At 38.7% G+C, this 23,775-nt stretch overlaps 1 protein-coding gene across 1 annotated transcript in view; it reads left to right on the top strand.

Annotated features, from left to right (window-relative positions):
- Positions 1 to 975: 975 nt before the first annotated feature.
- The window catches only part of CUBN (cubilin), a 218,977-nt gene continuing 196,177 nt past the window's right edge, over positions 976 to 23,775 (top strand). Inside the window, exons 1-10 of the mRNA XM_058669299.1 lie at positions 976 to 2,309; positions 2,932 to 3,061; positions 3,886 to 3,981; positions 5,263 to 5,301; positions 7,526 to 7,627; positions 8,568 to 8,671; positions 17,581 to 17,707; positions 18,676 to 18,838; positions 20,836 to 20,967; positions 22,146 to 22,241. Of these exons, the coding sequence (XP_058525282.1) occupies positions 2,137 to 2,309; positions 2,932 to 3,061; positions 3,886 to 3,981; positions 5,263 to 5,301; positions 7,526 to 7,627; positions 8,568 to 8,671; positions 17,581 to 17,707; positions 18,676 to 18,838; positions 20,836 to 20,967; positions 22,146 to 22,241 (1,162 nt within the window). The 5' untranslated portion in view covers positions 976 to 2,136. The remainder of the gene's footprint in view (positions 2,310 to 2,931; positions 3,062 to 3,885; positions 3,982 to 5,262; positions 5,302 to 7,525; positions 7,628 to 8,567; positions 8,672 to 17,580; positions 17,708 to 18,675; positions 18,839 to 20,835; positions 20,968 to 22,145; positions 22,242 to 23,775) is intronic.

Genomic DNA, 23,775 nt, shown 5'->3' with positions numbered 1-23,775 from the left:
GCAGTGGGAATAAATATGTCCAGAGGCAGAAACAGAGTATATCCCTATCCTTGCAATACAAGGGTGGACTAACAGTGAAACAACATGTTGGGAGACACCTCAACGACAGTATGATGGACTTCTGAGGGTACTTGGAAGATGCCTAGTGAAAGACTGGAGAGGAGAACAATGGAGAGGGGAAGCAATGCCTATTAAACTGTGTCATAAAAAAGAAATACTTTTCAAAAATAAAAAGGAACCAGCTAAGGATTCCCACTATAGCATGGGTGAATCACAAGAAGTTTTATATTGAGAGAAAGAACCAACTGCAAAAGTCACTTAAGTTTCTTTAAAGCCTATGTACCCACATGAATATTAAATGTAATGGTCATTGCCAAGAATATTTTTTCTTAAAGTGAAGCTTTTACAGCATTGTTCTTTAAGTCAGTCTTACCATTCTTATCATGGTCTGCAGCTCATAGGAAGTTTAAGCGCATCAACAACTGACTTCTCAGTATAGTGTATACATAGAACATTTCTGTTATTCCCGATGGTTCCTGTGGTCTCTAGGAGATGTCAGTGGTCCATGCTCTGAAACCCTGTCATCCAGCTGGAATGATTACCATGAGGAAGGTAAGAAATTATTTCAAAGTCAGTGAAAAGTGACGATTCCTGGTGTAGATGTGGTAGCTTTCCAGATCCTGGGATCTGGAAGCATTTTTCAGGTTACAACCCAATGTTACTTCTTAGAGAAGCCTGCCCTCAGCACTCCCTGTATGCAGGCCCCTCTCTCCCTCCTCTCTAACACTATCTTACATTCCCCCAACAGTGATCACTATTAGAAAGTACCATGCTCCTTTATTTTTAAACTTTCCCCCTGTATGTTTTTTGTTCCAGGTTTCAAGTTTTTTGTGAACAAGGATTTGTGTCTTTTGGTAGCAGTGATATTTGGATGCATGGCAGATCTGGCACTGATTAGTTGTTCTAAAAAATATGAACTCAGTGAAACCAAACATGAATGTCAAAGAATTAGAGCCAGAAAGTAAAGGTGTGGAGACATTTAACAAGACTAAACCTCTTAAAAACAAACTTCTTCAAGTGCTATAGGAAGGCTAACCCATATAAGTCAGTCATTCTGCAAAGCAAGAGCTCAAAATTTCAGCAATTGCTAATCATGAGACAGGAATAAATTACATCATTGAGGGACTAGCACAACACATCCCCCCACTTGGTTCTACCACTGCAATAGTTTATTTTTTTTTTAACCTGTATTTTCTTTTTCAAACTTCTTACAGTTGTCAACTAGTTTCCTAATCACTTACCAAGAATTTTGGGAGTTTGAACCAAAATCCTAACCGTGAAGTCTTTGTTTTTTATATTTTAGGTCCAGAGATTTTGGAAGAATTTCAGTCCTGTTCCTCTTCTAAATTGAATGATGTGGTCCGACTGCATGATTTAATTGTGGAAGGGAGCTTGGACTCACATACCTTAAAGAAATATATTTAATAAAAAAAATCCACTGTAGCACACATATTTCTCTAAACAAACCATCAGGCTCAATGTTGTAAGTAATGGATTTGCAAATATTCCGTTTTGTGAGTTGCTTTTTTTGCTGCTGATAGTGTCCTTTGAAGCATAGCATTTGGACTTTGCTACAGTCCAGTTTACCTTTTGTTTGCTCTTTTAATGTCAAACTCAAAAAATTATTGTCAGATTTGAAGTTGTCAAGATTTTTTTCCCTATTTTTCTCTGGGAATTTTTTGGCTTAAACTGTTCTGCTTAGGTCTTTGAACCATTTTTAGTTAGTTTTTGTTTGTGGTAGCAGATAGGATACAACTGCTTTTCCAGTGATCACCCAGTTCTTTCAGCATCATTTGTTGAACAGTGGCTACTTCTTAACCAAGGTTTTAATGGATGTTTCCAAAGCTACCTGTTGCTGTTTCAAAGGTTAAACAGATAATGATTAAGTTGTACATCACTTAGGATAGATTTTGACCTCACACAAGTTGAAGAGTACTGAAGATCTAAGATCATTTACATTCCTCAGGAAGAAAAAAATTTAACAGCATTCTAGGGCCAAGAAGAAAGAACTAAAAAGTTACAGGATACCTATTGGATCAAAGTACACCTGCCTGGTCTTCTATTCTCTGAACTCTCATGTTCAGTTGGTGGCAGAGGCCTCCTCCTTACCAGACAACCTGGAGGCTGGTGAACAACATGCCTTTACCTTTTCTTTGGATTTTGGTTACTTTATTGTGGTTTGCTGAATTAGATGGAGAAGCTGGAGGACTTAAGCTACAGCCACAAAAGAGAAGCACTGATCTCCAACAGTAAGTAGACACATGAATCGCTTCTTTTAAAAATGTTCTTTATTTTATTAATTTGAAAGGCAGAGTTGCAGACAAAGAAGGATAGATAGTTTTTACCTCTACCGGTTCACTCCCCAAGTGGCTTATTGTCTGGGGTTGAGCCAGGCTGAAGCCAGGGTCCTGGAATGTCGTTCAGGTCTGCGATGTGTCTAGGACCTGTCTACTTGTGTCATTTTTCCCAACAACAGACATAGTAGCTTAACTTGCTGTACCACAACACTAGCTCCCTAACATAGATCATATCGGCTGATGGACTAGGGTGATTTCTGCCCAGTTTTCACAAACAGATAAGCAAAGATAAAAGAAAAACAGGAGAAAATATTTGGGGCTGATCAATGGAATTATGTTTTCTTATATGGAAATTATTCATTTTATGATTTTGCAAATAAGCCAAATACACAATCAGAATGCAACATTTCCATGAGACTGATGGATAAATAAATGGCAAGTGAGTTTGGAGAATTTCATTGAATTGATCACAAGGTGATAATGTATGTAGTCTACAGATAGTCCATGATAGACTACTGTTTGGATTTTAAAATAATATGTGCTACTTACAGATTCTTTCTTTTTAATCATGCAGACCTCGGATGACTTCAGAGAGCGGAAATTTAGTGTTTATTACAGGGTCTGCTCAAAATATTGAGTTTAGAACTGGATCCCTGGGAAAAATAAAATTAAATAATGAAGACATCAGTGAATGCTTACATCAGGTAATACACTGGAAATCTATTGAAGACATTTTATATATTCATTTGCCGCCACTTAACCGAACAGGTCTGTGTTTGTACCTTGAGTCTTAATAAATAACATCACTGGGAGTAAGACAAATCCTCTAAAAAACAGTGATCTAGGGCTAATGGTAGGTAAAGAACTAATGTTTACAGAAAGTGGCTCACTGTACAAGGATTGTGTTGTAGACCAGAGAAATTGTACAAGTTGATAGTGAACCCTCCCCAGTGGGGTGAGGAAGAGGGGACCCCAGAAAGGTGTTGGTGTGATCAGTTTACTTTTGCCAGGAAACAGAATTGGCCCATTATGCTTCTGCCTCATTGAATGTTTCCTGTGCTCAGAGTGACAACAGCACGCTGGCGTACCAGTTCTAATGTTAGAAGTTAACATTACTTAAAGGCTAATGGGGGGTCATCCACTGTGCTAGCACTTCATGCTGATGATCTCATTTGACTCCCACAGGTGCTCCTGTGAGATAGGGTTCATTATTATCCCTTTGGTAAGATTTAAAGGGATGCTGAAGCACTTAAGTAATTTTCTTAAGTACACTCAATAAATGGCTGAGCCAGGTGTTATTATGGGAATAATGCAGACTGAGAGTACATTGATTTATTGTTCCTGGAAAGAGTAAGTGAAATTATTCTGTAACTGTTTTAGTCTGCTGCTTAGTATATTTAATATTGCTTTGTTATTTTTCAAATAATGGACTAAAATTTAGCATTTAAAATAGAATGCTTTATTATCTCTTTGCACAACAAATTAGCTTTTATATCACTAACATTTTTCTTGTGGTTTTCGAAATTAGATCCAGAAAAACAAAGATGATATTACAAATTTAAAAGGAAGTACCATTGGTCTGCCTCAAAATATATCTAGTCAAATTTATCAGCTTAATTCCAAGGTAAGTCTGACATCTATATTATATGAGCAAATGGACTCACTTGAATTTAACTCTATAATTGGCCATTTTGCAGAGGGTATACCAATTTTGAATGATTTTAGAGAATTGGCAGTGTAATTATGGATTCTTCTGTTTAATGGCAGAGTTCTAATGGAAGAGGCATAGTGGTGCTGGGCAGTAGGTAGGAAATTCTGTGGCAAGTGCTATCAGAACTCAGGTTCTGAAAGCAAACTTATTAAATCGCATTTATTTTTAACATGTTGACTGCTCAATACCATGTCAATTAATTCCATAACGATGTTAATTGTTGCAGATGTTATATTAGTGCTTTTATTTGACCGGCAGGATACTCTGCTGACTTTGCCCTCAGACCAGAGAGGGTCTACCAATAAGTAGTTGGACTTGTCTGGACTATGGGATGTTGGACTCTGTGCTTGGCAAATACTTGCAGGGAGGGAATTTCAACTGAACTTGAACTATGGTTATGCAGCGGGGTGGAGGAACCCACCATGGGGGGAGAATCCCAGATTCTATGTAATTACAACACAATGTAATTAATGAATAAATTCAATAAAAAAAAGCAAACTTATTGAAGTAAACACATCAATGTCATTGTTGGAAGTTCCCATTGTCACTGTGTAGTCATGAGTCAACGCATCAATGATTTGTACTCATTTGTACTTCCTAAATAGGTATTTTTTAAAATACCTGTTTTTTAAAATACCTATTTAGGAAGTAGACATTGTGATGCAGTGGATTAAGCTGCTACTTGTAATGGCTGTGTCCCAGTTTGGATGGCCAATTTGAGTCCCAGTGATTCCACTTCTGAGCCATTTTCCTTCTAACACATTTTGGAAACAGCAGATGGTAGCTCAAGGGTTGGGCCTCTGCTGATCGCATCAGAGACCTGATGGGGTTCTGGGGTCCTGGCTTTGCGCTGGCCCAATCCTAGTTTACTGGAGGCATACAAGGAATGAACTGGAGGATGGAAGAATTCTCCCTGTCTTTCTGCATTTTTCCTCTGCCTTTGAAGTTGATGAAAATAATTAAGTAAGTAGTCGCTAAAAACAGGTTTTTTTTAAAGAAACTATGCAATAGATGGAATGAAACAAGAAGAAAAGGAAATGTTGAGGGAAGAGGGATGAAGAGGGCAAAGACAATGAAGACAAGACAAAACAGGAGAAACTGAGTCCCTAATAGAGGGCATTAGAGGAATGCATATGTCAAGAGTGTGAAATGCCTTTGAACCAGCTAACTGATTGTTTTTTTTCCTACTGCTAGCTTGTTGATCTTGAGAGAAAATTTCAAAGCTTACAGCAGGTAAGTCCTCGTAAGTAGCAGATAGCTGATGTTTTTTACTTTAAATATACTAAACTCACTGACAGATCTGGTCTTGATCAAGATCAAACACTTGCTTTTCCCTAGAATTTGATTCTCAAATTTGATCTCTTTCTCAGAATTTGATCTCAGGCTATAATTCCTAGGAGATGGAGTCTCAGAGAGGTGAAGTCATCACTCCAGGCCACTGAGTATGACTGTCTGACTCAAGGTCATTGAGCATGACCCTCAGAGTCATCCTACCCTGAGTTCGCATCAGCATGTTACTCCTGTTGGCAGCCTCTGCTGACACTGCGGTAGATTCAAGAAAGCTGCATTTGACCAGCTAGTGACACCCGTTTGTTAACCTGGTATCAGGGATTGAGTTTTTAAAATGTGACATCAAGTTCAAAAGTCTGAGGGTATTTTGTACAATTCTCCACATTTCTTTGAAATTATTGATGAGCACATGTTCAGTAACTTTACTCCATGCTTATATAACTGGTCTTTATATTAGGCTTTCTTTAAGCGACTTTTGTAGTTGCCTAGTGTCTTTTTGGACTTCCATGAAAGTCATACCTTCCACTTAGAGAAATGCAGAGAATCTCTTTGTCTTTAATGAATGTCAGGGCTTATAAGTTAAGAATCCCTGCCCTCATGTGAGTCATGACATGGGGACTGCAGAGTGTTATTTTCTAATTCCACTTCACACAACTTTTTTGGAATCCTCTTGTATTCCTGATGTGTTTTGATTATATTCCACACACTTCTCTACTTTTGGTGTTTTATGTTTCGCAAACAAGTTCACACATCCTTTTACCTCACTTTGATAATAAATGGATCCTTCAGCCTTTATCTTTTTAGTGAGGTACAGGAACAAGGCACGTTGTTGTGAAGCATGCTACAGCACTGGTGTTTTCAGTCTCCTACTAGAGTGCGTCATTGTTCTTGCCCAAGGTCAGGAACTGCAGGACATGGTCAAAATGAACTCACACTATCTTCCTTTCCCTCCAGGCTCAGGAAGAGTTTTTAAATTATTTTCCCTTGTGAATGCCTTTATGACTTTTGATAGAACAAATGCTCACTGGCCGCCATAGTCGCTGCCAATCCCAATTGTTTTCCTCCTGACTACTAACTGATTTCATTTCCTGCTGGAACCCTACAGGACTTAGAGTTTTTAATCCTCAAATAGTGTTTCTTTTGTACACCAGAAAAACTTCTGATTAGTTTGTGGTTAGCATTCTTAATAGGGTCCTTTGATGGACAGAGCTAATTGTGACACTGGCACAGACACACAAATGGAATAAAGGAAGAAAACAGAATCCATAGAAAGACTACTACACATGTGGTCTCCTGATCTGTGACAAAGAGAAAAAGAATGGTTTTTATTGGGTCCATTTACCACTGGATATCAGTGTCATCTGACAAAATGAAGAAAACAGAATCTATGAAATAAATAGAATAGTTTGCCCCTGTTTTAAAACAGAGATTTTGGTTAGAAGTGGACTTAGCAAGCCAGCTTTCATTGCATATCCTCTTGTCTTCTCTAAAGAAGTTTTCTTGGCCTCTAATGGCATAAAAAATCTTAGGAGGTTGGTACTGATAACTGATGTGGGGTAAGATTCCCCGTGCTTTGTAGACAAAGCCAGGTCTGTTTGCAGCTGTTCTGAATGCAGTCAGGTGAGCACGAAGGTTGAGGACACATCTTAGCTGGCCACATTTCCATAGAAAAAGAGTTATGTCATCTTTGCTCATGGGAGTAGGGGTGGTAGCAAAGGATGATCAGATTTCAAAGACTTATCTGGGCAAAGCAAAGATAAGAATGACAGTCAAAAGATCCAGAACTTGCATTTTATTTTCTTAGTGCAACAGGGATATCCCTTGTTATTTCCACCTGAGACCTTTGCTTGGTCAGCTGATGTATATGTCTCAGGTGAGCAATGATTTTCCAAAGAGTAGAGTGAGAATCTTTTCCCTCATACTTTGCGCTATCCACAATTAAAAGCACAAAGAGTGAGAGTGAGAGAATAGAACTGGTGTTGGGAGACACTTTCTTTTTTTAAAACAAAGAGGTTAATTTGAAGATTACACAAGTAATGGAAAGATCAGGGGAAGACTTGCAATGACTAGGAACAAACACCTGTACTGAAATATACCTCTCTTTGCAATCAATTGCAAGCACCATGGTCTCACTGACTATCCAATCCTTTTTTTTTTTTTTTTTCAGACAGTTGATAAAAAAGTTTGTAGCAGCAATCCCTGTCAAAATGGTGGCACCTGTCTCAATCTGCATGATTCCTTTTTTTGTATTTGTCCCTCACAGTGGACGGTGAGTCACTTGGGTCCTTGGGCCAGTATCTGTCATTTTCTTGGGACTGCTCAGACATATTTCATTCTCCATCCAAAGTTTCTGGGATTCTGTGGCCTCTCATGTCAGAATAAATTACACTATAAATGCCAGGACTTGTGTATGATCATACCACCCTTGAATCTTTACGAGGGTGTTCCGGGGCTGAATAGCTATGTGAAACGGCGTGAAGCTTCTGCTAGCATTTCAATTATTCAAAATTGGAAAATACTCGATGAACTTGACATCTTTATGGAAAATGCTTTGTCACTTTCTAGTAGTTAATAATTTTGCTCACCTGCTTGTTGAAAAGTGAAGCACAGAGAGACAAATACCACACGTTCTCCCTTATGTAGGGGAGCTAAAATTTAAAACAAAAAGAAAGGAAGAAATGCCCAAGCATATTAGATTGCTACAAACACAATATTTTGTTGAATTTTGTTTTAAATCTTTGTAAAACAAGCTGATAGAATTTTTCCTACTATGGTTTAATGATTTGTGACTATTTTACAGTTAACTGTATGAGTGAAGTTGAACATCTTCTCCTTCGATTATTGTTTATATGCCTCTGTTGGACTCTTTATTTATTTAGTAGAGCCATTAAGCCTTAAGATGCAGTGTATGTTAAAAAATATATTATCTCAAAAAATAAATGATAAGTTTCAAAAAGAAAGTCTAATAAAAATGCTATATTTTTGCTAAAAAAAAAAAAACCTGCAATTCTTCAGTAGCCTCATTGTGAAATGAGAATTTTTTAGTATTGATTTTCCTCATGTCACTGCTATGATCTTAGTGATGTTACTGTTGATTTTATCAAGGTCTTTTTTACTATCCGCGTGGAAATTTTTACATACATCTTAGGAATATTGTTTTCTGGATGCTTCTGTGACCTCTAACCCCTTTGTTGTTTTTGTGAACACAGGGTCCTCTCTGCTCAACTGATGTTAATGAGTGTCAGATCTACTCAGGAACACCCTTGGGCTGCCAGAATGGAGCCACATGTTTGAATACAGCAGGGAGTTACAGGTAACACACACACTCTCTCTCTCTCTCTCACATATATATATCAGATATATATAGTATATATATCAGATGCATTTTAAAAGACAAAACATATCACAGTTAAGAACTATTTGTATGAATGGTAAAATTACGTTCTCTGTGGTGAAATTTGCAGCTTTTTTTGTAAGATTTATTTATTTTTATTACAAAGTCAGATATACAGAGAGGAGGAGAGACAGAGAGGAAGATCTTCCATCCGATGATTCACTCCCCAAGTGAGCTGCAACGGCCGGTGCATGCCAATCTGAAGCCGGAAACCAGGAACTTCTTCCAGGTCTCCCACATGGGTGCAGGGTTCCAAAGCTCTGGGCCGTCCTCAACTGCTTTCCCAGGCCACAAACAGGGAGCTGGATGGGAAGTGGAGCTGCCGGGATTAGAACCGGCGCCCATATGGGATCCTGGGGTGTTCAAGGCGAGGACTTTAGCCGCTAGGCCACGCCGCCGGCCCCAGAAATTTGCAGCTTTTTTTGAATGGAAGTACAGCTGCCTTTATTTAGATGATCCAAGGGGTCATGAGTTCTCAATTCTCACCTCATGGAAAAACACTTTCTCCAGCAAGCCTGAGAAATAAAAAGGCGGTCATTGTGACAGACATAGAAAGTAAGGCCAAAGTTATGCCAAAGGATGATGTAGCAGTAAGTGTCAGAGCAGATGGGAGGCAGCCAGGGAAGAATTCAAAGTAGAACAGGGACATCCCACCATCCTAGGGTGCCATTGTTGTCCTCAATTCCATGCATTTCTAAGCTTTTGCTTTTGGTATGGATCACTTTATTTAATGTTATATAAAAATATTGACCATGACAAGACTAAAGACTGAGGTCCGATGAATGTGTGAATTCTCACTGCACTAACCTCTTTGTGGTCCCTGACACATTCACCAGGCAGTTATCTCCATTCAGATTTCTTTTGTCAGATGACTTGTCCACAGCATTCTGCTGTTTAGTTCAAGCATTGCCTTTTCCAGGGGCTCCTCCCATCCCTAACTAAGCTGAAGTTAGGCATCACCATGCCTACTTCATGCTCTATGAATGTGGGTTATCAAAGCCCTGCTGCCTGCATATTCCCTTTTTAATAATCAGGGCCAGCACTTTAAAGCAGATTCTTGTCAAATTTACTTTTCTACAGTGCCTTAAATCATGTAATACAGCATGTGTCCTTCCTACCGAACAGTAGTAGGATTCCCGTTATTATTTTTATTTGTACTTTTATGTCACATTACTTTATCTTCTTCCTTTTCCTATACTGGTCATACCAGGTTACATTTATATATCAGAAAGTTCAGCTTGCAATGGTGAAATGAATAACCTATGCCGTGGTACTAACTCATGGAAAAATAAGGAAAAAATGGAAGGCAGGAGGGGAGAGGTAGGGTTGATCCCAATACTTATAAATCTGAATCATGGAAAAATAATAAATAACAACAACACTAGTAATAATAATAAAGTCTCTTGGCATTATCTTTCCCTATGAGGTGAAGTGGTCTGCTGTATTCTGACATTATTCAAAGGCAGAATTAGTCTCTTGTGCTTTTGAACAATTCTTTAAAGACTCTGAGGTATAATCTCTTTGGTTTAAAAAACCATGATTTACTTTCTTCTATTATCTTTGTGATCCTGTTTTTCAATTCTTTCAAAGCAATATCTATTCTGTTCCCTTTCTTTAAAATAAATGTAGTAGTTTTGTTTCTGTCCCCCACATCTGGGATAGGAGTTAACCGACTGTGTCTTAAAAAGGCAGTCACAGCCCCGTTCATTCCATTTAATTGAGCATGGTGTTCTTTTAATCTGATTTTTAAAAACCTTTGCTCATATGTGGTTATAAACTAACTCATTCAGATTTCTGGCAGGAATGGTTATGAGTTTAATTTTTGGCAAAGCCAAAAATAACCACCTTTAACTTAAATATAGACTTAAATTGTTAAAGAGTTTTAGTAAGATGTACCCTGAGCAGAAGTGTTAGTATGAGTGAGGACATTGGTGGGACAAGAATTAAATCTTAAGGATGTGTTTTCAGGGCTCTTTCACTTAAGTGAACCCCTTGCTCCTACTTATAAACATTCAAGCTTTAGTTCGTGCCAGAATGCAGGCCTAATTTTTCATTTCCTTGAGAGCATTATCTCCTGATTTCAGTTTATAGACATTTATCAAGGAGAATTGCTACTTGGAGATACTGGTGACAGTGTCCCGACGTCCAGATGTCCTGACGCTGATCACATATACTGTCTGGCCTTCTTGATACTGAGGAGTGTCCGAGGGATTAGATCTTGTTCCCTGTCTTCCTCTATCATCACTGTCATTTGAGTCTTCCTGGCTAATACTGTGACAAATTTGTGTGCGAGACCAATGGACACCAGCAGGATTTATTTTCTCTCCGTTATCTTCCCTTACAACCTATAACATTCATAACAGTTTGTTTAATGAGAAGAGTTAGAGTTAGTTCTGGAAATGATTTTGATTTCGAGTTTCTACTCTTCAGAAATTTGTAGAGGACATTATAAAACAGAATATTTAAATCCAGCTGCTTTTTCCCTTAAAACAGTTTACTTATTCGGAAGGCAGACTGAGAAAGAGAGAGACAGACTTTACTCCCCCTCCTCCCACACACACACACACACACACACACACACACACACACACACACGGGGGGGGGGAGGGGAGAGAGAGAGAGAGAGAGCTTGCATCCTCTGCTTCACTTCCCAAATGGATGCAACTGCCTGGGCTGGTCCAGGTGGAAGATTGGGGCCTGAAATTCCACCCAGCGATCTTACACAAATGGCAGGGATCCAAGTACTTGAACCACCATCCACTGCCTTTCCAGCTGCCTTTGTAGTGGTGGTTTATTTCATTGCATCACAGAACTAGGCTAGCTTCTTTCCTCTTTTTTGATATAGGAATAGTTTCTGAAATCTCATGAATCCCAGTTGATTATACCCAACATGCTAATTTAGATATGTGATGATTTTTTGAAGGAATGAAAGAAAACAGAAAATGGTACATAAACATAAGATTAAATTATTTCTGGCCTCTGTAACAGTGACCATATAGATCTTGTTGAGCTCAATTAATAATGTGGGTTCTATTAATTACATTGATTAAAATTCTGATTGGTCAGTAACTTCATTGATGCTAAAAGCCTTTTTTTTTGGAGAAACCTCATACATTGGCAGCTGCTATTGAATAATCTGGGTTGATAAGGTTATTATGGTAGGCAATGTTTGTTCTGGATTTGAGGCCCTGTTTGGCACTTCAAGGCCATTTACATGGCAGAGAAAAAGGAGTATTTACTTAATCGCTTTAATAATTCATAATTATAAAGCTTTCTGAGAATACAGACCACTGTGAAAATATTAATTGATTGAAATCCCTGTTTCACAACAAAATTACTAGCAAATATTCTTTTTTTAGAATAGAGTGAAGAAAAGGTTTATCTATTTCTACTGATTCTTTTTTCCTTTAATATATATTTAATATTTTTATTCTTATTTTCCATCTTACAGTCGTGTAGGCATAAGGTATCCTCTGTTTCCCTCCCTTTTCTTCTGCCCTCTGCTCTCCTCCCCAGTGCCATTGTATTTTACGGTATTATTGTCCGTCAGCTGTCGTCTCAACTTCAGCGTTCTGCTCTTTGCATGTGGCATGACACTGTAGGTATGAGCAATGATAGTCTAGTATTTTGTTGTCAAGGTATATTTAACAGTTTTATTGGGAGCCTACTTTTATTTGGGAGTAGAGATACATACTGCAGGTCTTTGATTCCTGGTACTGTGGTCTCCATTACATCATTTGTTTATGAAATATGTGTGTAGCTGTTTACCTTTCTACTGATTCTTGTACCTGGGGATTTTTCTTCCAGCTGTTTTGGGCAGCTAACAGCATGGTAATTTTGCCACTACTTCATGCCATAATTATTTTTTAATCTGAATAATTGTTTCTTGCTGTTCCCTTGCTTACTTTTGATTGAAGACCGGCATTGTTATCTAAAGTTGCCATGTATGGATGATGGTTGTTGGGTATATAGGGTACAGGATGAGATGGCTTTCTAATAAAATTAATTATGTTAGTTTCTTCAGAAACATGGTAATGCTTTGTATATTTAATTTCCTATTTTTACTTAATTACTACTTTATTAAATTTTTATATATAATTATTTCCATTAGTATCATTGATAGATTTAAAAGCATTTGGAACTTAAGCAGTGAGGCTAAACTCAGATGATAGGTATTAAGACAATTACAGACTCAGTTAATCAATAATATTAATATTGAACCGTGGACTCTAACATGAGTTAAACTATGACTATGGAAGTACATTTGATCTCTTTTCAATTACAGTGTTTTGAAAGAGGGACAGGTTTGATTTTTTTTTTTTACTGTTGAAATTAAATAATCACAAAAAGGACTTCTGCTAAATCACTTAGTAACTAAGGTAGGAATAATAAATTAACTTTAAAGACTTCTCTTTTCACATAGCGAGCTATGTGAAGATATTTTCAGAATACATTTTGCAAGAAAGCAGGTTTTTTTGGGGGGGTGGGGAGGCGGCATATAGCATTTAGTACAATGAACTGGAGTACTTGGTCTCAGATCCTGGATCTGTTCCCAAATCCAGCATTGCTAATGCAGCCCTTGGGAGATGATGACTCAGGTAGTTAGGTCTTTGTCACCCAGATGAAACGTGGATAGTGTTCACAGCTCCTGGGCATTTGGAGAGTGACCAGTAGATTGACTCTGGATTCTCCCTCTTTCTATCTCTTACAATCTCCTTACCTTTCAAACCAAAAGCATAAAATTAAAAAAAAATTTTTCAAAACATTGTAATGTCTAAATTACATCTAAAAATGCAGCCTTCAGCCCTGGCGCAGTAGCCTAGTGGCTAAAGTCCTTGCCTTGCCCACACCAGGATCCCATATGGGCACCAGTTCATGTCCCAGCGGCCAGCTTCCCATCCAACTCCCTGCTTGTGGTGTAGGAAAGCAGTCAAGGACAACCCAAGGCCTTGGGACCCTCCACCCGTGTGGGAGACCTGGAAGAGTCTCCTGGCTCCTGGCTTCTGATTGGCTCAGTCCTGGCCATTATGGCCACTTGGGGAGTGAATCATTGGACGGAAGATCTTCTTCTCTGTCTCTCCTCCTCCTCCTCCGTATATCTGCCTTTCCAATGAAAATCTAAAAAAAAAAAAAAAAAAATGTAGCCTTCATGCTAACTTGATCTTTCAAAATGTGGGACTGGAAAACAGTAGTATAGTCTTACATTTTTGTTGTCTTCTGCCAATTTCTTATTCTTTGCTCTTGGGCACTGAGAATCTGTAGAATGGGCTTAATAATACTTTTCTTTGAGGGTCACAGCAGAGAACTCTGTGGTTTACTTGGCATCACTCCCTTATTAACCTAGAGTGAGAGATATGTACTTTATTGCTGTTTAGAAAAGAGTATGGGATCAATGTTGACTCACCTCTAAACAACTAGAGCAAAGAAGTCAGTGAAAGGCAGGATTTAACTGCAGGTCTATAAACCAGACTCTTCTGTCAAATCTTGTCATTCACCAATGATTAAGCCTGCATGATAAGATGCATACTTATTGATAGAGGAATGCACTTAAACCAAAATATGGAACTAGTGTACAGAGGCTGAGATAGAGGGACTTAACACATAGTTGGAGGTAAACAGTTCACAAGTAGTAGCAGAACTTAAACTTGGCAGCCTTGAACATTTAGGTCTCTCATACATAGAAAATGAACTTCAAAAGCTAGCAGTAGTTGTTTTTAAGGTATAGAAAACTTTTGGAGAGTGTGTGGGGTTGTGATGAAATAAATTTCGGCAATAAAGTTTCCTGGAGAAAGTGTCAAGTATGTCTGTGGAATGTTCTGAAGTTTTGTGGTCTCTAACAGTCTAATTATATTTTCGTGAAGAATATTTTGTGTACAGAGGGGGAGACAAGAAGAGAGGGAACAGAATATAAGAAGGAAAGCATGGAAAGAGATGAGGAGCAGAAAAATAAGTATAAATAGAGATGAATAATGTAATTTCTCTTTAAGATTAATCATTTAAAAATTTAATTTGTTAGAGAGAGAGAGAAAAAATGTACCATGATTGGTTTACTCAGCAAATATCTGGAAGCCAGGAAGTCGATCAAGATCTACCACATGGATGCATGGGTGGAAGGACCCAACTATTTGAGCCCTTGGCTGCTGTCCCCAGCCAGAACTGGAAGCTAGAACTGGGAGCAGAACCAGTACCCCAAAGTCAGGCACTCCAATATGCAGGCATCTGAAATGGCATCTTAACTGTTATACCCAATGCCAGCCCCAATTTTAGTAATTTGTTGTTATTTTTTCCATTGCCTTGTCTCAATGAGAAAAGCTATATGGGAATGCTTGGGTGTAAAATGAGTTAGCAAAATAAGTTTTATATAAATATATAGCAATGCTGTGAGTTGCCTGGGACTTATTTATATTAAAAATGTTGATTCATCTGAGATTCACAATTATTTGGTCATCCTGTGTTTTTGTTTGCTAAGTCTGGCAACCGTGCATGACCAACACGTAGATGCTGTTCACCACATTCCTCCCTTCCATCTCTGTATCTCTGGCCCCTTTCATTAACTTCTTCTTGTGAGGAGACTGCAGAAAGATATCATCCCCGCAGTAGCTTCTGAGGTCCATCACTGATACACCATGTTCCGTGCCAGTGGCTCTTATTTCATTTTAAACAGCCAAGACCTCATTTCTCACACATTCATTTGCATTTTGTCATCCATGGGCATTAGCTGAGCTTCTCGTAACTCAATGCATATTTTAAAAAGAGCTTCTTGGTCTAATGGAGTGACCCCTTTTCCATAATTCTCAGAAACTAGACTCATGGTTCTAGATATGGGATCCAGCATGAGCACATGGGAGTTCACTGCTTCTTACTCTTGATCACTGGCACGGTCAGTTCACTCATCAGGATTTTCCCTGAAATTTCTTCTCAGTTCCAGTGAATGGTGACCTGTGGCCTTGGCCCTTTCATTCCATCAGATGTGCTCAGATGTCTGAGTCAGCTTAGGCCCTGGGACTTTATTCCTCTTCCTTCTGCTCCTATGCTCATATTGTACAAGTTATCTTTTCAGCTACAGTGAAGTCATAAAGCTAACTACACCAGCAACCTTAAAAATTACTATAGTTTGAAATATTTGGCCTATTTGATTATTGTTAGGCTGAAATCTTGGGGTTGTTTTTTTAAAAGATTTATTTATTTTTATTAGAAAGTCAGATAACCAGAGGAGGAGAGACAGAGAGCAAAATCTTCCATCCGCTGCTTTACTCCCCAAGTGGCCGCAAAGGCAAGAGTAGAGACAATCCAAAGCAAGGAGCCTGGAGCCTCTTCTGGGTATCCTAGGTGGTGCAGGGCCCCAAAGCCTGGAGCCATCCTTTACTGCCTTTCCAGGCCACAAGAAGGGAGGCCTGGATGTGATGTGGAACAGCCAGGGCATGAGTTGCCACCCAGTATGGATCCCAGTGTATGCAAGGCAAGGATTTTAGCTACTGGGCTATCACACCAGGCCCTAGACTGAAATCTGTTAACAAAGCACCCACTACTGTTACTTTGCAATGAACTAAAATGGGGCAAAGAAAGTTAAGTTAACTCTATCTTTTAGAAGACACATCGCCCTTTGTCATATAATAACAACCATAATAGAGTGATATTTGCACATTGCCTAGTGGGTGGAATTATGCAGTTTGAGAACATATTCAGGAGTTATCAGTTCTGTCATTGTCACGTGTGCTCACTGGAGAGTTTAGTGGACAGTCAACTAACAGATTTGCTGATCTCTTGTTTGACCTTCTTGAACTTACTCCATCACCATCAGTTTATGGATTTTTGACCTTTGTAAACATTGATTCATGGCCTGATACTGGAAGAATTTATATTGATAGATTTACTAGAGCTTAAGTCAAGATTTTCTAACACTGTTAACAAAGGTAATACATGTATTCAGTCCACAAAATGGAGAAAAACTAAGAGATCTTCTTCTAAGAATCTAGTCAGTAAATCTGCATTATTGCTCTACAGTTTAATTTTTAAAGATTTATTTATTTTTATTGGAAAGGCAGATACACAGAGTGGAGGAGAGACAAAGAGGAAGATCTTCCATTCGCTGATTCACTCCCTAAGTGGCCACAATGGCCAAGGCTGAACTACTCAGAAGCCAGGAGCCAGAACCTTCTTCTGGGTCTCCCACACAGGTGCAGGGTCTCAAGGCTTTGGGTCGTCCTCGACTGCTTTCCCAGGCCGCAAGCAGGAAACTGCATGGGAAGTGGTGCCGCTGGGACATGAATTGGCACCCATATGGGATTTCAGTGTGTGCAAGGTGAGGACTTTAGCCACTAGGTTACTACACTGGCCCCCTCTATAATTAAATTTTAAGTTTGTTAATTCAAAATTTGAATTATTTTTTGAAATTTATTTATTTACTTGACAGGCAGAAATACATACACAGAGACGCGAGACACACACAGAACACAAACACATAAGCAGGAGATGGGCAGTGGAAACAGATAGCCTCAGCTAATATATTCTACCTATGTACACAATAGCCAGAGCTGGGACGAAGTTCCGCTGAGACTGAGGCCAGAAACTGGGAACTCAAACCATGTGCATGATGGAAAGCCATCACTTGAACCTTGAGTACAGCCTTCTAAGATATTCATTGGCAGAATGCTGAGTCAGGAGGCCGAGGCAGAAATCATGTATATCTACTGTGATATGAGATTTGGTCATCTTAACCATGATTCTAATCCCTAGACTAAAGCCCACCTCCTTTTGTTAATGGACGCCAAGTGACAGACACTGACCATGAAGCACAAGCCCTGACTCTTGTCTTTTGTAACCAACAGCTGTCACTGCACACCTGAGACATACGGACCCCAGTGTGCATCCAAATACAATGACTGTGAAGCAGGCTCCAAGGATCGCTGTGTCCATGGCATCTGTGAGGATTTAGACAGGGAGCAAGAAGGAGTGGTGAGTCCCTTCCCCAGACCCGACTCCTAGGAAGCCATGATTTTCACTTCTTCATCCAGTGCTAATTGTGCGCCAGCACTGCCCTGTGGAGCTGCAGGGGTGAAGTAACTTCCTGTCTGTAAGCAGGGCATGCAAACTGGGAAAATGAGGTGTGTAAGAAACTAGACCTCTCAGAGATTAAGATTTGTGTTAAATACTAGGATCTTTAATATCCCTTCATGGATTTCTCTGTGATACATGGCCTTGTCTTCACCTTGTGGATTTTAACCTTGACAAGATATGGAAGCACAGACTGCCCAGTCCTGTTAACCAAATGTAGTTTTAAGGAGTTTGAGTTTTTCTGGCCCAGAGTCCCTCTGAGTGACACAGGCCCTCAGGATATGCTTAGCTGGAGCCCCTTGGTGCCCTTGGTCCTGAGCATCCTGATTCCTGACTTTCAGGGTGGCCCAATCCCATCCAACTTACCTCTTTAAAATAGCTTCAGCTCTTTGTTTTTAAATTGTCTAATTTTTCCTGCCCATTTGCTAGAAAATTATTCCTTTCCAGTGGTTGGGATGAGAGAGGGAAGGAGAATGGGTGGGAGGGGAAGGAAACTCATTCAAAAAGGAAATAAACGTAAGATCTTCTAAAATCTGGGCCCTCAGGGTTTTTTCTCCCCCTTAAAGCACAACTGGATGAGCTGATTGATGTTAATTATGTTGACTTAGAGTTCTTGATTGTTGTTATTCTTTCCCTGACATCACTGGCATAACTTATAGGTGTCTCTTTCCCCAAAACAAAGATGTTTCCCTTTTTTGCGTAGTCTTACCTAAATTCTTTGATCAAATAGGAAGAAAAGAGATCCTGCTGACCGGGTCTTATGGAAGTGAATTTTTAGGATTGGCAGGTTGGGTCTTGGTGAGATTTTCAAAGACTATTTGTGTCGCTTTTCATGATTGTCTTTGCTCGTGTTGTTGTCATCCTGCCAGGCCAAGTACAGGTGCATCTGTGATGCTGGGTGGACATTCACACCAGAAGACCCCACTTGCACAGTAGATGAAGATGAGTGCAGTCTGCAGCCCTCACCTTGTTTTCCACATGTGCAATGTTACAACACTCCAGGCTCCTTCAGTTGTGGACCTTGTCCAACAGGTATGCTCTAACGGCCACAGGACCAGCTGCCAGGCAGACAAGGTCCAGAAGCAATTTCCTTCTGCAGATGGATAAGGAGAAAGAGAATATTCTCACATTCTTATTCAAATCCTATTTCATGTCCTATCTTATTAACTTCCACTCAAGACCTCCTCACTGTGGTAACAATTCCACAATAGAAGTGGGACATTTGTCCAAAAGGGGTAAGTTAGCCACATAGTTTGAAAGGGCAACAGTTATATTGCCCTGGTCGCACAACAATTTGGGATCCAAAGGCATGTACTCCAGTTCTACCTCTCATACTAATCAGGTATTTGTAAATCTGTGCAAATTCCTTGATTGGTTTGTGTCTCCACTATAATGAAGTAGTTTGTATCTGTGTGTGTCACTAGAGTACAAGTGGCCTTGATATAAATAGGTGTATGCAGCCTCATCCCAACCCTGCAGAGACTGAATTAAGGAACGCCAACTATTGAGTCACTGAAACATGGTCCGTGTTTCAAACTGCTTGCATTTGGAGCAGGACTTCATGTTGCACTCTGTGACATGGCCATCCTCCTAGCAGCCTGTGCTTATAGTGCACTGATCGTGAGCAGAGCACTGTTCTGGAAGCACTGCTAAGCAGTTAACCAGACCTCAGATTGATTATGTGACTTATCTGCATGTTCTGGATCCCTTCAGCAAGTGGGGCACAGAGTATCCTCACAGCAGTTGTTATGCAACCTTCTTTAAGGTGTGATATAAACAATTCTTATTTTAATTTTGGTGCTATAACAAAAACAAGTCATGGCAAGAACTGGTGTTGTTGACATCTTTAAATGTGAGTATTTGAGGCTTAACGAGGTAAAATGAACTTCCCAAGATCACATATTTTATAAGTAAGCAGGTATCAAACACAGGTCTGCCAGAAAAATGTTAGTTTCATTATCTATAAGACAATCATAAACATTTGGGCATATTTCCTCCAATCTATTTAGTTTGTATTCACTTCATCCATAAATGGGATAATTTTTTTTAGGCAGGTTCTTTTTAAGATTCATTTCATTTTTACTTGAAAAACAGAGTTACAGAGAGAAGGAGAGACAGAGAGAAAGATCTTACAACTCCTGGTTCACTCCCAAATGGCTACCACAGCTGGAGCTGAGCAGATCCAAATATTAGGCAGATTCTTAGAAGGGGCCTGTACATTGGTGAAAGAAATTTTTTAAAGGATTGACAAGTTTAAAATTTACTTGTAACTTTAATAATTTGATCATAAGAGTGTTACAAAATTCTAATTATTGAATAAAACAATGTGAGTAAAGTGATAAGACCTTCTCTTCTTGTTTATGAGTCCTTGTAATGGGACAAGTAGCCATTCATTGTTTCTTCTCTGGCTTTACTTTATCCATACAAATCACGCAGATGCATAGGTTTTGGATGAAATTTATTCCCTTCAGTTTGGGAATAAAATTTTGTATTTTTCAGTTAGAATATGTAGAGGAAAATCCCTCAATTTGTGTATGTAAGTATAATTGTATACACAGGTATCAAAATTACTTTTACTGTTCACTGCTATAGATAAATCGCAAGGCACATAGCTTTGTCTGTATTGACCACTTGAGGGTTTTAAAAATACCTGTTGCTACAATGCTTGAGCAAATATCCCTTCACCTGCATTTTAGTAGGCTAGGAGTTTTAACACCCAGGTCAAGTTTCAAAAAGTGGCATTATTAGTCAGAGGGTATTTTATATTTTCAAAAAAATATAATGAATACTGCCATATATCTTTCTAAATAGGGTAAATTAGTATCCAACCAACTTTTTGTAATGATATGCAATTTCTTCACTGCTTTTCTAGGATTTAATTCCAAGAATTAAGCATTAATTTGTTTAATGTGGTAGGTTTTAATCTATAGTTTCTTGAAGAGAGCAGGTTTTTCTGTGTTTTGACTATTTTATTTTTTTTCTTTGTTGACTTAGCCATACAACTAACCTTAAAAATTCTACTTTCTTAGGCTGGAAAGGAAATGGATATATTTGTGAAGATATTAATGAATGTGAAATAAACAATGGTGGCTGTTCAGTGTCTCCGCTGGTTGACTGTATGAATACACCTGGATCTTACTACTGTCTGGCCTGTCCATCAGGTACTGCACCAAAATTCCTGCTACAAGGACAGGCAACACATACTGTTGAAAATAGAAACTTGTGCTACATTTTATTTAACTTGGTTTTAGTTTTTATAATTATTTATGTATTTTCAAATTATTTGAGAGGAAGAGAGACAGAGATGCAGAGACAGACAGAAAGATCTCTCTTCTGGTTCACTCCCCAAATGCCCAAAACAGTCAAGGATTGGCCAGGAATGAAGTCAGAGGTCCAGAACTCAATCTGAGTCTCCCTCATGGGTGCCAAGGATGCAAACACTGGAGTCATCATTTGTTGCCTCCCAGGGTGTGCATTAACAGAAAACTGGAATGTGACTCAAAGCTTGACACTCACCTGGATGCAGGTATCCCATGTGGAGTATCTGGTACACTCCATATCAACTATTGATTTCTGTTTAAGCAGAGGAACTGAATGGTACAGAAACTTTACTTGTAGATTCAGGGTACATTAGTGCAACTGTATTATAAAAAAGAAATGAAAGATTTTAAATATGAATGGAAAGAAACAAATCTTTACAAACTGAAATAGTCATTGAGATCATGACGAATTTACAATTTTCTTTTCAATGTGCATCATAGGCTTATTGCTCCTGTGTTCCGACAAATAATTGATTAATGTAGTACCCTCTTGTGATGGTTTCCACATAAAATTCACAAAGTTATGGGTGCAGTAGTAGGTATATTTCATGGGCTAGCTTCTTTTTCCTTCTGCAAGAATGTCATCATTGCTATTCTCTCATTGAAGTCAAGTTTCTATCCAAGAAATTCAGGAAGTTATAAGGGATAAATTAAAACCTCATATGTTTTAACAACATAAAGCAACAGTACTTTGGACTCAAGTAGCAATTTACCTCTAAGAATGACAGTGTGATTGTAATGGTAAGACGACAACTTCTTCAGTGTCAGCACTTTCTGAGGCCACCAACAGTTTCACACTTTGCTTCGTCATTCGAAAACAACCCTGAATATTGTTTATGAAGTCAGATTATCAAGACCTAATTGTTCTTTTTCTTAATTATGGCAATGTGTATGATGTTTCATACCAATGTCTTCTGTTGTGATGAGAAAGGATCTCTGCATGGTCTGATTCTCAGACCGGCATTCTCCTTCCGCCCTCATGTCAGCACTGTTTCTCACACCCACTTGTTGTGTTCCAGGCTACCAGGGAGATGGAAGAACGTGCACTCCCATAGACATCTGCTCAGTCAGTAATGGAGGCTGCCACCCCGATGCATCATGCTCCTCGGGTCTAGGTAATGATGCAGTGCTCTCCTTGGCCCTCTAGAACAGTGCAATGCTTTTAAAGCACAATCCCCATTTTCAAAACTCTTATGCTGACCAAACAAAAAATTGCCCCTTGCTATAAACTCTTCATTTGTGATTTTTATAAAAAATGCAGTTGTCCATGGTCTTTAATAGTGTTGTCTAATTTCAGAGTTATTTCCCAAGGTAATTAAGCCAGCTATTAACTCAAGACTATCTTGCAGTGAGCAGGAAGGAGAGCAGGGACAAGGTGGAAATGCTGTTCGCCTTAGGGATTCTTCCATATCTATGTAGTTGGCTAGAGCAGAGCCATGTAGCTAAACCTGGCTACAGTGAGGCTAGGAAGTATAGTCTGTATTTCAGGCATCCTGAGCGCAGCTGAAATAAGGGACTAGTTCTGCAGAAATGGTTCAAGAGCAGCAACCAACGTGTTTTGTGTTAATTTCTACTTATCTTTTTGCTCAAAGCTTTTCATATTGAATTTTAAAATGCTGTTATTTAGCTAAGGATATCATCTCATTATCTGTCTTATGCTTTGCATCTCTCCTGGCATGTACTTTTTCCTTTTAACTTTTTGGTAGTATTTTCTATTTAGAATCTTACTTTTTTATATAAATAATCAGAAAGATACATCCTTTCTCTTATCATTTGTCCCCTTAGTACAATGCAGAACTTTCAAAACACTTTCTTATAAAAAAGCACACTTTTTTATACACTTATGATCTGTTTAACACGAAGATCTTTCATCTTTTTAGAATTTATTTCTAACTTATGACATACATTTGTCCAGATTGATAGATCCAACTCTGTTTATTGAATATTTCTTACCTACTTTTTTTTACTAATTTGTCATATACATATTGTGTATGCCTTTATTTATATATATATATATATATATATATATATATATATATATATATATATATAAAAACACACATTTGTCACTAAATGCTTATTATATGATTGACAACACTCAGTTATGGTAAGATGAATGGTTTCTAGAAAAATATGACTTCTGTTTCTTCCCTGGTTCTACCACATTCTAACTGGATGTCGTTAGAATTTCTCTGTAGTTTAGTTCCCAGTCTGTAAACTGGGAATAACTAATCACCGTCTCCACCTGATAATGCCATTCAAAGGATTAAATGAGTCCATATCTGTAGAGTGCTTACAATAGATACTACAGTAAAAATAACTCCTTTTTAATATAGTTATGGATGACATGTGACAGAAAACTCTGTGCTATAGGTTGCTCTTTATTGTAAATTTACTCCAGAAAGGTAAAAACCATTTTCGAAATTTGTAGCAGTCTTGGAGAATTACCCTGTTTCCACCCCTGCCCCCCGCAGTTATTCTTTTATGCAAGGTTTATTTTATTTACTTTTGAAAGGCAAAGTGACACAGACAGAGAGATATCATCTGTCAGCTGGTTCACTCCCCCAAATGGCTGCAATGATTGGTACCAGGGTGGGCCAAAGCCAGGAGCACAGAACTCTGTCTAAAGCTCTCATGTGGGTGGCAGGG

The sequence above is a fragment of the Ochotona princeps genome, chromosome 10, assembly GCF_030435755.1.
Source record: "Ochotona princeps isolate mOchPri1 chromosome 10, mOchPri1.hap1, whole genome shotgun sequence".
NCBI lineage: Eukaryota > Metazoa > Chordata > Mammalia > Lagomorpha > Ochotonidae > Ochotona > Ochotona princeps.
This window is presented reverse-complemented; position numbering and strand designations above follow the sequence as displayed.